Below are 16,897 nucleotides of genomic sequence, written 5' to 3' on the forward strand. Positions count from 1 at the left end.
TAGGGAGGCTTTGTCATCAGCCAATGAGGGGTCACATCCCTTTAGATATGTGTATATTAGGTAGTTGTTGGGGAATTGTTAGATTACTGTTATAGAGTTGTGTGTATTAGGTAGTTGTTGGGGAATTGTTAGATTACTGTTATAGAGTTGTGTGTAGTAGGATGTTGTTGGGGAATTGTTAGATTACTGTTATAGATTTGTGTGTATTAGGTAGTTGTCGGGAATTGTTTAGATTACTTGTTAGATATTATTGCACTGTTGGAACTAGAAGCACAAGCATTTCGCTACACTCGCATAAACATCTGCGAACCATGTGTATGTGACCAATAAAATTCGATTTGATTTGTCAAATTATTTCCAATATGGGGATCACCAATATTTAGACGGCTATGTAAGGTAGATAACTTTTACTTGTCGACATCTAAATATAACGTCCCTGACCCTACCGTGCACATACCAGTGTTCGTAATTGTCTAACAAAAGGGGGGCATGGACAGCTGACGTGCTGGTGCAGTATTTTGTCCTGCGGCGCATCTTCAGTCCCGACTGAGAAGAAGACCGCGGCGTAGCTATCTGTCTCATCCTCGGACAGATGACTGACTGACTTTACCTGCCAGGGACAAGCAGTGGTTTCAGTGCCATCTTTCTTCACAGTCTGTGATACCTGTGTTTGGGTTTGCAACTTCTTCAGCTTCACCTGTTATTCACGTCGAATGTCAAACAAATAGCCTAGGCTACAAAAACAATACGCAACAACGAAGGAAAGTGTTGTCGTTGGCAACCCGAACATCTGGCTGGACATTTGACAGTTTCTCCGAAGATTTGTCTTAATTCGATTTACTTTTACCAGACTGACTTTTGATGAGCACTGCCTCGTCTCGAATAAATCAGAGACAAACAATGGCATTGATGAACTGACAAGATATCAAATTAGCCTTTTGAAACAAGATGGATAGAATTGTTCAACTTGTTCAACTTCTATAGATAGGCAGGTTTTCCCCCAATTATGAACAGCAAACCATCGCCCAGGACTTGTATTCTTCATTTTATATTGTATGCCTTCTGTTCATGAAAATAGAAATGTTTTGTTTCTTCAAACCCCGAGGATATTCCAGGACCAGGACTGGGTCTAGAAATGGGACAATATCCCGACACTCCTCCAACTCAACCTCAAGGCTATACTTTACCTTTATTCTGCTGCTTCTCATCTTCACGCCTAGAGTGGATTCTTCCTGGTGGTGAGTGCTTTCTTTCATGTGCGCTTGATCCTGCTGAAATAATCATATCGTTTCTATCCAAGGTTACATCTTTAATTTATGTCTAGGAGAGCTCTGTCATTGATATCCAAGATTAGATCTGAGTTTCCAGTGGTTTTGGATGACCAGTTGTCTTCTTAATGAGCTAATTCTAGAATATTCCAAGACCTTGCAAAAGCTAGCCCTATTTATGTTGGCTATTTGGGAGTCGAAAATATAAGTGGGAAGAAGTCATATTGCCTAATGCATATATGATGGATAAATATGAATGTAAGAAATAAAGACATCATTATAAACTCATTAAATATGCGAAACGGTCTTGAATAAAGTCAAGATCAAATGTAAAGCATGTTTGGATTTCAATGAAGGTTTTAGGGAAATGGTTTAGGCATACAATCAACAATTCTATAATAATAATTAATTTTGTAAGAGTATATTCTGAGGAGGCTACATTTGCTTTTCACTGAAACCTGAGTTCATGTCTATGTTTATCCCAAGCCTGAGATTGCCAATTATGTCTTGAGAAATGTGAATGATCCTCGGGATGCAGGAGATGGGAACAATAAGAAACACTAAATGATAGGCTATATCACTATTATGTGGCAAACACATTCAATATTCAAATAGTTTAACTCAATACACCCTTTGAAGTCTATACCTCCATCACACCTTAGAATTAGACTTATACCCTGCTGGAACCTGTAAAGAGATCGCAGCCAACTCCAATTCAAACAGCCACAGGGGGGGATGTGTGTGGATTGGAGTTTTAAAACATCAAAACAAACAACTGCACACTGTGTTCATGAAGATACATGGACTGAGGGACTTTCCACTATCAATCTTGCATATTGGAAATGGCAGATGCAGGCAGTGGTGCATGAAAAAGTGTTCCTTGATGATTTCTCTTCAGGGTAAGAACCCAGGGTGTATAAAGGAAGTGCCTACCTCCAACACTCCAATCTTACTGCGCAAAACATGATAAATCAGCTTTCAGCTAGGGGCAAAATCTTCATTTTCTATTCTGTTTTTATATTTGAACTAGTTAAAGTAGATTAAATAAGTGGGCTCAACTCAAAACATAATTTTATGTAAACAACACTGAGGAATTGTATGACTGAATAAAAATAAGGCAGTGTGTGTAATTAAAACAGTGAAGTGAGGCAGAGCGGGGAGACATGGTAGCTCTCTCCAGACTAAGGGTCTAAATATGATTTATGTAGTCCAGTTTTTTTTCTCATCATGATCTTGATCATTCAGATAAGCAGCAACGTGTTCTCTGGTGTTCTGGACTGATTGTCCTCCCTCCAAACTATGTATGAGGCGTAGAAACAGTCAGGGTCTTTTGGCTCAGCTCTCTACTCTCTCTATGGAGAGAATAAACACCGTGTCTCTGCTCTGCTTTCCTGCTCAGGTTCTGGCAGCAGGGAATGAAGGCAGATTGTTGGGGGGAAGGGACAGGGACAGCCATAACTGGAATGGAAACCCTTTTCTGTTGCTGTCTCAGTGGCACGAGACACAATGTAGCTGTGATTAAGCCTGGCAGTAATGATGTTCGGTCATCGTAGGGAGCGGGAAAATTAGAGGAGCATGCCAGCTTATAGGAGACTGGTGACTTATAGGAGACTGGGGACTTATAGGAGACTGGGGACTTATAGGAGACTAGTTACTTGTAGGAGACTGATGACTTATAGGAGACTAGTGACTTGTAGGAGACTGGTGACTTATAGGAGACTGGTGACTTATAGGAGACTAGTTAATTGTAGGAGACTGATGACTTATAGGAGACTAGTGACTTGTAGGAGACTGGTGACTTATAGGAGACTGGTGACTTATAGGAGACTGGTGACTTATACCAGACCGGTGACTTATAGGAGACTAGTGACTTATAGGAGACTGGTAACTTATTGGAGACTGGTGACTTATAGGAGACTGGTGACTTATAGGAGACTGGTAACTTATAGGAGACTGGTGACTTATAGGAGACTGGGGACTTATAGGAGACTAGTTACTTGTAGGAGACTGATGACTTATAGGAGACTAGTGACTTGTAGGAGACTGGTGACTTATAGGAGACTGGGGACTTATAGGAGACTGGTGACTTATAGGAGACTGGTGACTTATACCAGACTGGTGACTTATACCAGACTGGTGACTTATAGGAGACTGGTGACTTATACCAGACTGGTGACTTATAGGAGACTGGGGACTTATAGGAGACTGGTGACTTATACCAGACTGGTGACCTACAGGAGACTGGTGACTTATAGGAGACTGGTGACTTATAGGAGACTGGTGACTTATAGGAGACTGGGGACTCTTATAGGAGACCATGTCACACTGTATGGTTGCTTCACTGCACTCTGTGTTCCTATTCCAGTCTCAGTGGTCAGGGGTCACTCTTAGTTAACTGTGTGGACTCTTCCCTGTCTGTGAAAGTGCTTCTGAAGATCTCACACTTCATAACACTTTTATGGCATGTTTCACAGCGTGGGATTACAATGAAGCGGGACAGAATGGTTAAATGCACACTTTGTAAGAATTCCTGCTGTTCAATAGTCAATTAAACTGACGATGAATACCCATTGATTCTTGAAAAATATAGCTTGTCACGCATCTGACTGGACCTGACTTCACAATATACAGTATCTTGTCCTTCTGAAAGAAAACTAGAAAGAAACACATTTGTTTTTGCATAATAATCGTCCCTGGAAGTTTCCCTGGCCTCCCACTGACAGTGCACCTGTCTATCTGATCTGCAGGTACATTGGAGCCCTGGGTGCACGGGTGATCTGTGACAACATTCCAGGCCTGGTGAACAAGCAGCGCCAGCTGTGCCAGCGCCACCCGGACCTCATGCAGTCTATTGGGGAGGGTGCCAAGGAGTGGATCCGCGAGTGCCAGCACCAGTTCCGCCATCATCGCTGGAACTGCAGCACGCTGGACCGAGACCACACTGTCTTTGGCAGGGTCATGCTGCACAGTAAGTCTGCGTGTGTGTGTGTTTCCATGTGTGTGTGTGTGTGTGTGTGTGTGTGTGTGTGTGTGTGTGTGTGTGTGTGTGTGTGTGTGTGTGTGTGTGTGTGTGTGTGTGTGTGTGTGTGTGTGTGTGTGTGTGTGTGTTAAGAGGTTTAGTATTCAACCACTTGAATCTTGGATGTAACATTCACTACATGAATTTGATACAGTACATAAAAGTGATGGATTGTTGTAGACTATTACAGAACTATAACGGGACTGCTCAGTTTCCTTTTAGACTTACAGACATCCCAGCCTTAAAGGGAAATGTCCAACAATGTTCAACTTCATGTTCATCATCTCCAGCACCTCCAGCATCAGTATACGTGAAAATGGCACGTTTCTATGTTTTGTAGTAAAAAAGATAGAGGAATATGTGTTTTTCCAAGACATCATCGGTGTGCATCGTGTAATTCTTACCAATTATGAGGAGTCGTTGCCTACTAAGTGTCTACTAATTTGTCTACTAATTGTCCTGTTATTGTCTACTAATTGTCCTGTTATTGTCTACTAATTGTCCTGTTATTGTCTACTAATTGTCATGTTATTGTCTACTAATTGTCCTGTTATTCTACTAATTGTCCTGTTATTGTCTACTAATTGTCCTGTTATTGTCTACTAATTGTCCTGTTATTGTCTACTAATTGTCCTGTTATTGTCTACTAATTGTCCTGTTATTGTCTACTAATTGTCCTGTTATTGTCTACTAATTGTCCTGTTATTGTCTACTAATTGTCCTGTTATTGTCTACTAATTGTCCTGTTATTGTCTATTAATTGTCCTGTTATTGTCTACTAATTGTCCTGTTATTGTCTACTAATTGTCCTGTTATTGTCTACTAATTGTCCTGTTATTGTCTACTAATTGGCATGTTATTGTCTACTAATTGGCATGTTATTGTCTACTAATTGTCCTGTTATTGTCTACTAATTGTCCTGTTATTGTCTACTAATTGTCCTGTTATTGTCTACTAATTGTTCTGTTATTGTCTACTAATTGTCCTGTTATTGTCTACTAATTGTCCTGTCATTGTCTACTAATTGTCCTGTTATTGTCTACTAATTGTCCTGTTATTGTCTACTAATTGTCCTGTTATTGTCTACTAATTGGTTGATGTCATTGCAAACACAGATCTTCCTCTATCTTTTTTTTTTTTACAAAACATAAAAACATGATATTTTTACATATGCTGATGGTGTGAAATTTCCCTTTAATGGTATATGCATGTTATATACATATCTCAGTTCAACACTTCATACAACAGTTTATCATCTCTATGTACAAATGCGGTCAAATATATTGGCACCGCTTGCAATTGTGTGCAATGTAGCAGAATGTTCTGTTTTCTCTTTTCAATGGAATGGCTGTTTTTACCCTGTAAGCACCTGCAACTTACCACAGGTGAGATAAATTACATAGTAAATGAGAAAACTTGCCTCCAACCCAATGAATTTGAATTTTTAATAATTTCACAATTTTTTACTATGAAGTGAAAAATCTCAAATTCAGTTTAGGTCATTTTTCTTGGTTCTGTGTAAATCAAACAAATACAAAAAATGTGAACATGAAAGGTTTTTTCAATTTCAACTTCTTTTAGAATAAATAGATAATCGTACAAGGGTTCTGTCTGCAATAAAGCCCTTTTATGGCGACAACTCATTATGATTGGCTGGGCCTGGCTCCCCAGAGGGTGGACCTGTCTCCCCAGAGGGTGGACCTGTCTCCCCAATGGGTGGAGCTGGCTCCCAGGTGAGTGGGCCTATGTCCCCCAGGCCAACCCATGGCTGCTCCTGTGCCCAGTCATGTGAAATCCATAGATTAGGGCCTAATTTATTTATTTCAATTAACTGACTGAATACCTGATGAAACTAAGGAGTATTTAATACATCAGCTGTCCAGGTGGCTGGTCTCAGACGATCCCGCAGGTGAAGAAGTCAGATGTGGAGGTCCTGGGCAGGCGTGGTTACACTTGATCTGTGGTTATGAGGCCGGTTGGATATACTGCCAAATTCTCTAAAAAGATGGAGGCGGCTTATGGTAGAGAAATGAACATTCAATTCTCTGGCATCAGCTCTGTTGGACATTCCTGCAGTCAGCATGCCAATTGCACACTCCCTCAAATCTTGAGACATCTGTGGCATTATGTTGTGTGACAAAACTGCACATTTTAGAGTGGCCTTTTATTGTCCCCTATACACTGTGTAATGATCGTGCTGTTTAATCAGCTTTTCGATATGCCACACCTGTCAGGTGGATGGATTATCTTGGCAAAGGAGTAATGCTCACTAACAGGGATGTAAACACATTTATGCACAACATTTAAGAGAAATACGCTTTTTGTGTGTATTGAACATTTCTGGAATCTTTTATTTTAGCTCATGAAAAATGGGATTATGTTGTGTTTATATTTTTGTTCAGTAATAGTTTCACCTTGTCCAGGAATGAGGAGAGTTGCAGAAAGTGGGTATTCTCTGAAGACAGGTAGCAGATAGAGAGATCCACATGGTGATGTCTAAACAGTAATAGGAGATGTAAATATTTGGGTAGATGTTTCTGGCAGGCAGACAAAGCCGTGCTCCCTGACATATCGCCTGTGTTCTGGTTCATTGCGTGAGGAGGAATGAAAACTAGAGGTGGGTGGGAAAAGCAGACCAAATAACCCTGTATCTGCTCTCCTCTCAGATGAAAAGATAGGCCTGCTGTACATGGACGGATTGTACAGGAACATTGTACAGAGACAAACATGCCCAAGTTCCAAGGAACGTAGACACTGTTTAAATTTAGATTGCATGGGATATAGTGCACACAAACAGATTTTAATCAAATATAGGCATGTTTGTTTCTGTGCAATGTCATCTGCACTATGCAAGTCGAAAGCTTTCAGTTGGGCATATGTTAGTGTTCAAAGCATGAAGTTGGCTCTAGACTGATGTAACTACACTGTAACGACATGATTACTACAACAAAACAAACTCTGCTAGTATAGTGTAACCGCTTGTTTGAGACTGACTTTGTTTTGCCTGTTTAAGACTGACTTTGTTTTGCCTGTTTGAGATTGACTTTGTTTTGCCTGTTTAAGACTGACTTTGTTTTGCCTGTTTGAGACTGACTTTGTTTTGCCTGTTTGAGACTGACTTTGTTTTGCCTGTTTGAGACTGACTTTGTTTTGCCTGTTTGAGACACACTTTGTTTTGCCTGTTTGAGATTGACTTTGTTTTGCCTGTTTGAGACACACTTTGTTTTGCCTGTTAATTAAAGACTGACTTTGTTTTGCCTGTTTGAGACTGACTTTGTTCATCCTGTTTGAGACTGACTTTGTTTTGCCTGTTTGAGACTGACTTTGTTTTGCCTGTTTAAGACTGACTTTGTTTTGCCTGTTTGAGACAGACTTTGTTTTGGCTGTTTGAGACAGACTTTTGTTTTGCCTGTTTGAGACAGACTTTTGTTTTGCCTGTTTGAGACAGACTTTGTTTTGCCTGTTTAAGACTGACTTTGTTTTGCCTGTTTGAGACAGACTTTGTTTTGGCTGTTTGAGACAGACTTTTGTTTTGCCTGTTTGAGACAGACTTTTGTTTTGCCTGTTTGAGACAGACTTTGTTTTGCCTGTTTGAGATTGACTTTGTTTTGCCTGTTTGAGACAGACTTTTGTTTTGCCTGTTTGAGACAGACTTTGTTTTGCCTGTTTGAGACAGACTTTGTTTTGCCTGTTTGAGACTGACTTTGTTTTGACCAACAAAAAAAACAAAGATAAAAACAGCTCCAGCCACACTTTCACCAATTCAGAACATCTATTTCTATTGTGAATTGGCCATAACCAGATTCGGCCAGCTCTGTTCCATGTGGACTGTCTACGGTTTTCCTACTCTTCAACTTGGTGACTGATTATAGAACTGAGAAATGAGGTGTGTGTACTCTCAATCCATTCAATCAATTCCATAATAAATTACATTCATGAATCAGGGAGTGTAGACAATTCCAACTACTGAATCCTGCAAGATACTGTTCTTAATTATACAATTACCTTTTTATGCCAAAGCTGAGATGCTGAAAACATTTTTTTTGCCCACGCAACAGAGGTCTTTAATGGTCCACTAATACAGGACTAGTAAAGGCCCAGTGCACTACTTTTGTGAAAAAATATATTTTTCAATTCTTTTAAACTTTTTAAATAAAGTTATTATTATTTGTTTTAAAAAATTGGGGTGCTGCCGCACCCCTACTTCCCATAGCTATGGGAACACATCTGCCCCTCCCTTCCCTGACCTTAACAGAGGCTATCTAACGATGACATCTTCTAACACAAAATCTCCTCCATCATATCACCCCAGGTAGCCGGGAGGCAGCATTTGTGTACGCCATCTCCTCGGCAGGTGTGGTCTATGCAATTACCAGGGCCTGCAGCCAGGGGGACCTCAAGATCTGCAGCTGCGACGCCCAAAAGCGGGGCCAGGCTAGTGACGACAGGGGCGAATTTGACTGGGGCGGCTGCAGCGACAACATCAACTATGGCATCAAGTTCACCAAGACCTTTGTTGATGCCAGAGAAAAGATGGTGAAGGACGCTCGGGCACTGATGAATCTACACAACAACCGCTGTGGACGAATGGTGAGCAATGGCGTAGGGGTTAAGGGGCATTATACTTTTTGAAATGTGCACTGTGATGCATCTGGACTTGATACACACAGCTAACTGGCTGACAGGCAGTCCCTTTCAACTAACAGAGCATGCTATAACTACTGTGTAACAACATGGTTACTACAATGGAACAGACATTGCTGGTAAAATTCAAGCCACTGTTGAACAGACATTCTGTAAATGCTCTAGACCTGAATAGTGAGTGTACTGGGTTGGTCACAAGTGAGCCTGTGTCTTAACCACCAATGACATTATCCAACCATTTCGATTTCAGGCCGTGAAGCGCTTTATGAAACTGGAGTGCAAGTGTCATGGCGTCAGCGGCTCCTGTGCCCTTAGAACCTGCTGGCTGGCCATGTCGGACTTCCGGAGGACCGGGGACTACCTCCGGAAGAAGTACAACACGGCCATCGAGGTAACCATGAACCAGGATGGCACCGGGTTCATGGTGGCTGACAAGGACTTCAAGGGAACCACCAAGAATGAGCTGGTGTATGTAGAAAAGTCCCCTGACTACTGCCTCATGGACAGAGCAGCAGGTGGGTCAACTCAACCAGTTCAAGGTGTTAGGTAGGGCCAGGAGTTTTTCTTCAACACATGACCTGACAGAGAAAAACACAGATGTTTTAGCTAAGAGGAAATCTCTTTATGCAAAAAATTTGAGTATATGATTCAGAATAATATCACAGTTAGTCATACATAGTTTGATGGATGTTATTCAAATACTTATCACCAAACGAATATTTTCAGAAACCTAGCTGCTCTGAGTCAAGACTGTTACCCAGAAGGTAGATAATACAGCGGCCTACTCCTCAAATACGTCTATGAGAATACCAGACTCATCTGCCGAAGGCCTGCATACCTGCATAGCTTAGAGTTCAATTATTTGACCTTTAACTTCTCTCTAATTCCAACTGTGTTTTCTCTGCCTTGGTAATCTCTGTTTCTCATGCCCCTCATGTCCTATCACTTCAGCAGAGAGTTCAAAGAGCTCTAGAACAGCTAACAGGCTCTGGTTATGATACCTTGGATGTATTGTGTGTTACTGGTATCTTCCTAATCTCTGTTAGACCTATGGTTATAGGTTGACACCTAGTGAACTAATGTTAATTAAGAAGAGAAGCTACACTACGCCCCTAGACTACTTCAAGGTGCAGCAGGGCTGATTTTAAAGGGCTTATAGCTCTCGTATCCGCTAATCTCTATTGTATAGGAATTCACACCCTAAGGATATACCAGGGTAATTTTTCAAATCCTTCTGTGGTCCCTATTAAGCTCCACTCCCAAATGCTCAAGGGGAATACCTATACTCACACCCCTTCACTCACGGGCCGGCTTGTCTTTAACCATGGCGTCTGTCTTGTGCCCTCTCCAAAGGCTCCCTGGGAACAGCAGGGAGAGTCTGCAACAAGTCTTCTAGAGGCACAGACAGCTGCGAGGTCATGTGTTGCGGACGGGGCTACGACACAATGCGCGCCAAGCGAGTCACCAAGTGCGAGTGCAAGTTCAAGTGGTGTTGCGCCGTGGAGTGTAAGGACTGTGAGAACACTGTGGACGTTCACACCTGTAAGCCCCACAGGCGACCCGATTGACTGGACCAAACCAGACGCTGAGGCCCATTCTTTAAAAGGACGTAGTAGTGGTCAACTGCATTGTGGGATATGTATTTCCTACTCCTGACTCCTTACGCACTCCTTTCGGACCTCCATTACATCTGACAACCCCTTCTAAAGTGACATCCTAAAGAACCTTTCCCATGGCGCCGTATCCCAACTTGGTTTGGATGGTGCAGTGCTGTATGGGACTGTTCGGTGGGAAGGCTTTCTAAGAGAATGGTTGGGCTGGGAGAGGGGATAGTTCCTATTTATGTTTTTGTTTGTTTGTGTTGATTGTGTGCTGCTTCCAAGGTGCCGAGGACACTATTTTTCTACAGACATTCATTCACACAGTATCTGTTGTGGAAATGCAGAACAGGACATTGTACTGTGGGCACACCAGAGATTGAGTTAGGATTGTTGGCTGGTGTATGTGTTGTTGTTTTTTTGCTTTGTTTAAGACTATGTTCTCTCTAAATCTGTGATCACTTTGTTCAGTGTTTCATTGGCCTTACAATAGAAAGAGATGAAGAACTGAAATTGTACTCTGCTTGATATAATGGAAAGACTGACATGTATTCAGTTGTTAGGAGTAAAAAATTATATTTAAAAATGGAGGACTTACCCTACTGGTAAAGTGTATTGGGATGGATGTACAGCAGAAAGTCTAACGATCAACGTTTACCGCGGGCCAGAGAGCTGCTCTATAGACACTAATGTAAAGTAGCAGTCAAAACATTTAGACACACCTCCTCATTCAATGGTTTTTCTTTATTTTTACTATTTTCTACATTGTAGAATAATAGTGAAGACATCTTAACTATGAAATAACACATATGGAATCATGTAGTAACCAAAAAGGTTTTAAACAAATCTAAATATATTTTATATTTGAGTTGCCACCCTTTGCCTTGATGACAGCTTTGCACACTCTTGCCTGTCTCTCAACCAGCTTCACCTGGAATGCTTTTCCAACAGTCTTGAAGGAGTTCCCACATATGCTGAGCACTTGTTGTCTGCTTTTCCTTCACTCTGCGGTTCAACTCATCCCAAACCATCTCAATTGGGTTGAGGTCTGGTGATTGTGGAGGCCAGGTCATCTGATGCAGCAGCTCCATCACTCTCCACCTAATGGTCAAATATCCCTTACACAGCCTGGAGGTGTGTTGGGTCACTGTCCTGTTGAAAAACAAATGATAGTCCCGCTAAACGCAAATCAGATGGGATGGCGTATCACTGCAGAATGATGTGGTAGCCATGCTGGTAAAGTGTGCCTTGAATTCTAAATAAATCACTGTATAAATCTTCTGTATACCACCTCTACCTTGTCACAACACAACTGATTGGCTCAAACGCATTAAGAAGGAAAGAAATTCCACAAATGAACATTTAACAAGGCACACCTGTTAATTGAAATGCATTCCAGGTGACTACCTCATTAAGCTAGTTGAGAGAATGCCAGGAGTGTGCAAAGCTGTCATAAAGGCAAAGGGTGGTTACTTTGAAGAATCTAAAATATATTTAGATTTGTTTAACACTTTGTTGGTTACTACATGATGCTATATATGTTATTTCATAGTGGTGATGTCTTCACTATTATTCTACAATGTAGAAAATAGCAAAAATAAAGAAAAACCCTGGTATGAGTAGGTGTCCAAAATTCTGACTGTTACTGTAGCTAAATACGAAGCAAAGAAATTCATTTAAATAAATGTTTCTGTTATAAGAGTTAAGTGAAACAAACGTTGTCGACTGAGATGGATAGTATGTCTCCTCTCTCTTCAGTGTGACAGGTACTCTTACAGTATGTGCTATCAATCTATTACTGTACGTGTTCCTAAATGTATACGGTGTGATGGATGGGAGCTGTCATCTCTTATTATTTATCACTGGTTTCCACTTACTGAAGCTGCTAGCTTCTACTGTATATTCAGAAAGTATTCAGACCCCTTGACTTTGTTCACATTTTCTTACATTACAGCCTTATTCTTAACATTTTTCTCATCAATCTACACAATACCCCATAATGACAAAGTGAAAACAGGTTTTTACAAATGTTTGAAAATGTATCACAAATAAAAAACAGAAATACCTTTTTTACATAAGTATTCAGACCCTTTGCTATGAGACTTGAAATTGAGCTCAGATGCATTGATCATTCTTGAGATGTTTCTACAACTTGATTGGAATCCACCTGTGGTAAATGAAATTGATTGGACATGATTGGGAAAGGCTCGCACCTGTCTATATATCTGACATGCACAGTTGACAGTGCATATCAGAGAAAAAACCAAGCTCTGAGGTTGAACGAATTGTCCGTAGAACTCCGAGACAGGATTTTGTCGCGGCACAGATCTGGGGAATACCAAAAAATGTCTGCAGTATTGAAGGTCCCCAAGAACATAGTGGCCTCCATCATTCTTAAATGGTAGAAGTTTGGAACCACCAAGCCTCTTTCTAGGGCTGGCCGCCTGGCCAAACTGAGCAATCAAGGGAGTGGGCCATGGTCAGGGAGGTGACCATGAACCCAATGGTCACTCTGACAGAGGTCCAGAGTTCCTCTGTGGAGATGGGAGAACCTTCCAGAAGGACAACCATCTCTGCAGCACTCCACCAATCAGACCTTTATGGTAGAGTGGACAGACGGAAGCCACTCCTCAGAAAAAGACACATGACTGCCCGCTTGAAGTTTGCCAAAAGGCACCTAAAGGACTCTCAGACAATGAGAAACAAGAATCTCTGGACTGATGAAACCAAGATTGAACTCTTTGGCCTGAATGCCAAGTGTCACATCTGTATAAAACCTGACACCATCCCTATGGTGATGCATGGTGGTGGCAGTATCATGCTTTGAGGATGTTTTTCAGCTGCAGGGACTGGGAGACTAATCAGGATCAAGGGAAAGGTGAATGGAGAAAAGTACAGAGATATCCTTGATGAAAACCTGCTGCAGGGTGCTCAGCACCTCAGACTGGGGCGAAGGTTCACCTTCCAACAGGACAACAACCCTAAGCACACAGCCAAGACAAGTTTCTGAATGTCCTTGAGTGGCCCAGCCAGAGCACAGACTTGAACCCGATCAAACATCTCCGGAGACATTTGAAAATAGCTGTGCAACCTGTCAAAGCTTGAGAGGATCTGCAGAGAAGAATGGGAGAAACTCCCCAAATACAGATGTGCCAAGTTTTAAGGTCGTACTCAAGAACACTCAAGGTTGTAATTGCTGCCAAAGGTGCTTCAACAAAGTACTGAGTAAAGGTGTCTAAATACTTATGTAAATGTGATATTTCAGGTTTTTATTTGTAATACATTTGCAAAAAATTCTAACATCTTGTTTTTACTTTGTCATTATGGGGTATTGTGTGTAGAATTGTATCAATTTTAGAATAAGGCAGTAATTGACCAAAAGCAGTAAAATACATGTGATGATCAGAACTACTTTTTAAGCTGAATGAGGTGTCAGTTTATGTTAAAAAGATCAACATTTTCAAATGTAAATGGTAACTGATATGATTTTAATGCAATGTTCTCGAACGGTTGGGAGTGGTGGGTAAGTTGTATTGTCATGTTAGTTGAAGGGTTATTGTCACCTTGGGTAAGACCCAAAAATACCACACTTGTTCTATATTAAACCTTGTTGATCCTTCTGTCATTCACATCAGATTTCTTCCATCCTCATACTGCTGCCCATGTCACTGAGATACAGGAGCTGATATTCACTGAATGTAGGCTACTCCACACTGTTCTTGAGTAATTCATTCAATTAAGATAGATTTAAAAAAGTCCTCCTAATGTCAGCGCCAGACTCAGCACTCGCCAAATCCGTGGTGAAGGCCCTCCAATTACAACAGAGTACTCCTCACCAATGCCAGAAGTTGGAATTATTTCTCTATTTCATAGACTGTATAAACCAGGGGATATTATGCAGACTGTTTTCTTTACACAGAGCATTATTGTAAAATGATTAGTCATATTAATCACTTTCGAAAAAAGCTTTTATTGGTCTCTAAATCTTTTTAAAGGGCAGTGCAGCTGTGTCCTTGTGGAAATGTCCTGCCAAATCTCATGTAGTGAACATGGAACAGGAAACACCTGCCTTTCTCACATCAGTCTTTTAAAATAACCAGCTTGTCACTGCCTGCATTCTCCTCCCATCATAGTGATATCTAATGGGCATCTATGTAGTGACAGGACGATCATTCTAAAATTGTCCCAGCGGAAAGAAAGCTGAGGGTGGAAGACCTCAATGCACTCAGTGACACAATAAAAATAAACAAGTATCGTAATGTATTAACTTCTTAAATCATACAACAGTTAGTTTACATGCAAAAGCATCTTTATCAGTATCAATTATTGTAATTTCTATTTATTTACTACAAAAAGTTACTGGGGGCCTCTGCGGTTCACTATGCACTCCTTGCCAAATCTGTCATAAATTCAACAAGATATAGCATATTGATATAGCATATTGTGGTAAACCCATAGTCAATACACATCCCACACCTGGTCCCACTGCGTTGCGATCTAGGGGGCTGCTTTAGAGTTGGGTGGTGGGTCAGTGTTTGGTTGAGCCATGTGTTTGCTACTTACCTGTCTGTCCGAGCCGACCGCAGTCCACAACAGTGCAGCATAGCAGCAGGCTTAGGGTCAGTGCCAGGGATAGGTCCCTGGGGCAGATTTATAGGGGAGTTAATTGTAATATATATACGTGACCTTCAGGGACATGTATAGCAAAGTTCCCAGGCGAGGTTCATGGTCTATTAACACGTTCGCTGTCCGGGTGAGATTACCGGGCTGGCGGCAGAGGATTAACACATGAAAACCCTTATCTAGTGAGTCAACTGTCAAGAATGCGTCTCTCGCCAAGTTTTTGTGTAACTGTCTGTTTCTGTAGAGAGGATGAACAGAAGATGGATACGAAGATAGCGTCTGCTCAGTTATAGGCCAACCCTTTTTCCACGAATGTGCTGACCCAGGCCAAATCTTGCTCGACCTAGAACTAAAGTCTTGTGTAATTAGTTAGATGCTCGATTATGTTCTGGGCCGAGAAGAGATCGGAACCGGAACGAGGAGCTCCACCCTCTCTCTTTGCAAGTTACGGGCAAGTCTATAGGCCAAATTGCCCCTCCCCTTCCGAAATTCAAAAGATATTAACACCTGTGAAATAGTGTATGATCCAAAGAACCAGAACTAATGCTGCTGGTTATCTCACGACTAATTCTGCTGGTTATTTCACGACTAATGCTGCTGGTTATTTCACGACTAATGCTGCTGGTTATCTCACGACTAATGCTGCTGGTTATCTCACGACTAATGCTGCTGGTTATCTCACGACTAATGCTGCTGGTTATCTCATGACTAATGCTGTTGGTTATCTCATGACTAATGCTGTTGGTTATCTCATGACTAATTCTGCTGGTTATCTCACGACTAATGCTGCTGGTTATTTCACGACTAATGCTGCTGGTTATCTCACGACTAATGCTGTTGGTTATCTCATGACTAATGCTGTTGGTTATCTCATGACTAATTCTGCTGGTTATCTCACGACTAATGCTGCTGGTTATTTCACGACTAATGCTGCTGGTTATTTCATGACTAATGCTGCTGGTTATCTCATGACTAATGCTGTTGGTTATCTCATGACTAATGCTGCTGGTTATCTCATGACTAATGCTGCTGGTTATTTCACGACTAATGCTGCTGGTTATTTCACGACTAATGCTGTTGGTTATCTCATGACTAATGCTGTTGGTTATCTCATGACTAATGCTGCTGGTTATCTCACGACTAATGCTGCTGGTTATCTCACGCATGCCGTTGTATCATGATAGATCTGTGTTACCATTTATGTTTACGTAGTCTGTCTACGAGAGATTAACTTGAACCGCACTGTGCTGGCTCAGATTTCTTCTGTCTCTTCCAGTACGGTTCCAGCAACTCTAGCAACTCTTTGTTTGACTCAGTAGTGTGACAAGGGTTTTATTCTCCCTGCCATTTGGTGGATTATTAGCCTGGCCCCAGATCTGTATTAAACCAACACCTCTCACTATTGTTGTATAGCCTACATATGCAACAGACAAGAATTTGCTAAAGCACATACAGATCTGGGACCAGGCTAGTGGTTTATCTTACATGCCTCAGTCTGTCTACCCCGAGGTAGTCAGCTTATCCTCTCCTCTCCAGCTTCTGACCTCTGATTAACAGAGTTGACTATCCGGGCCGGCCAGCTCCTGTATTGTTTGGTTTGTAGATGAGGTGATACCAGGTATATACAATAAATTATGAGATTCATCAAAGGGACTTGGGTCCCACATCAGTCCATCCAGTCTCCATGTGCAGGAGCACACCAAACGTCCATCTCTATCCCGCCATATAGCCTCCGCAAGTCCCAA

General features: G+C 41.5%; 1 protein-coding gene across 1 annotated transcript; it reads left to right on the forward strand.

Moving 5' to 3' along the window:
- The first annotated feature begins 150 nt into the window (after window positions 1-150).
- On the forward strand, window positions 151-14,154 carry LOC115143477 (protein Wnt-2b-A-like). The gene is made up of 5 exons (XM_029683945.2): window positions 151-1,238; window positions 4,016-4,236; window positions 8,600-8,877; window positions 9,182-9,446; window positions 10,285-14,154. Exons 1-5 carry the CDS (start codon window positions 1,069-1,071, stop codon window positions 10,497-10,499), a joined length of 1,149 nt encoding a protein of 382 aa, XP_029539805.2. The 5' UTR covers window positions 151-1,068; the 3' UTR covers window positions 10,500-14,154.
- The last annotated feature ends 2,743 nt before the right edge of the window (window positions 14,155-16,897 follow it).

The sequence above is a fragment of the Oncorhynchus nerka genome, linkage group LG15, assembly GCF_034236695.1.
Source record: "Oncorhynchus nerka isolate Pitt River linkage group LG15, Oner_Uvic_2.0, whole genome shotgun sequence".
NCBI lineage: Eukaryota > Metazoa > Chordata > Actinopteri > Salmoniformes > Salmonidae > Oncorhynchus > Oncorhynchus nerka.

Bases quoted from the DNA above. Each gene is read 5' to 3' on its own strand.
- LOC115143477 (XM_029683945.2), top strand. From the start codon at position 1,069: ATGAAAATAGAAATGTTTTGTTTCTTCAAACCCCGAGGATATTCCAGG. The intron at 4,237-8,599 runs GTAAGTCTGCGT...ATATCACCCCAG, and splicing joins TGGCAGGGTCATGCTGCACA to GTAGCCGGGAGGCAGCATTT. The intron at 9,447-10,284 runs GTGGGTCAACTC...CCCTCTCCAAAG, and splicing joins CCTCATGGACAGAGCAGCAG to GCTCCCTGGGAACAGCAGGG.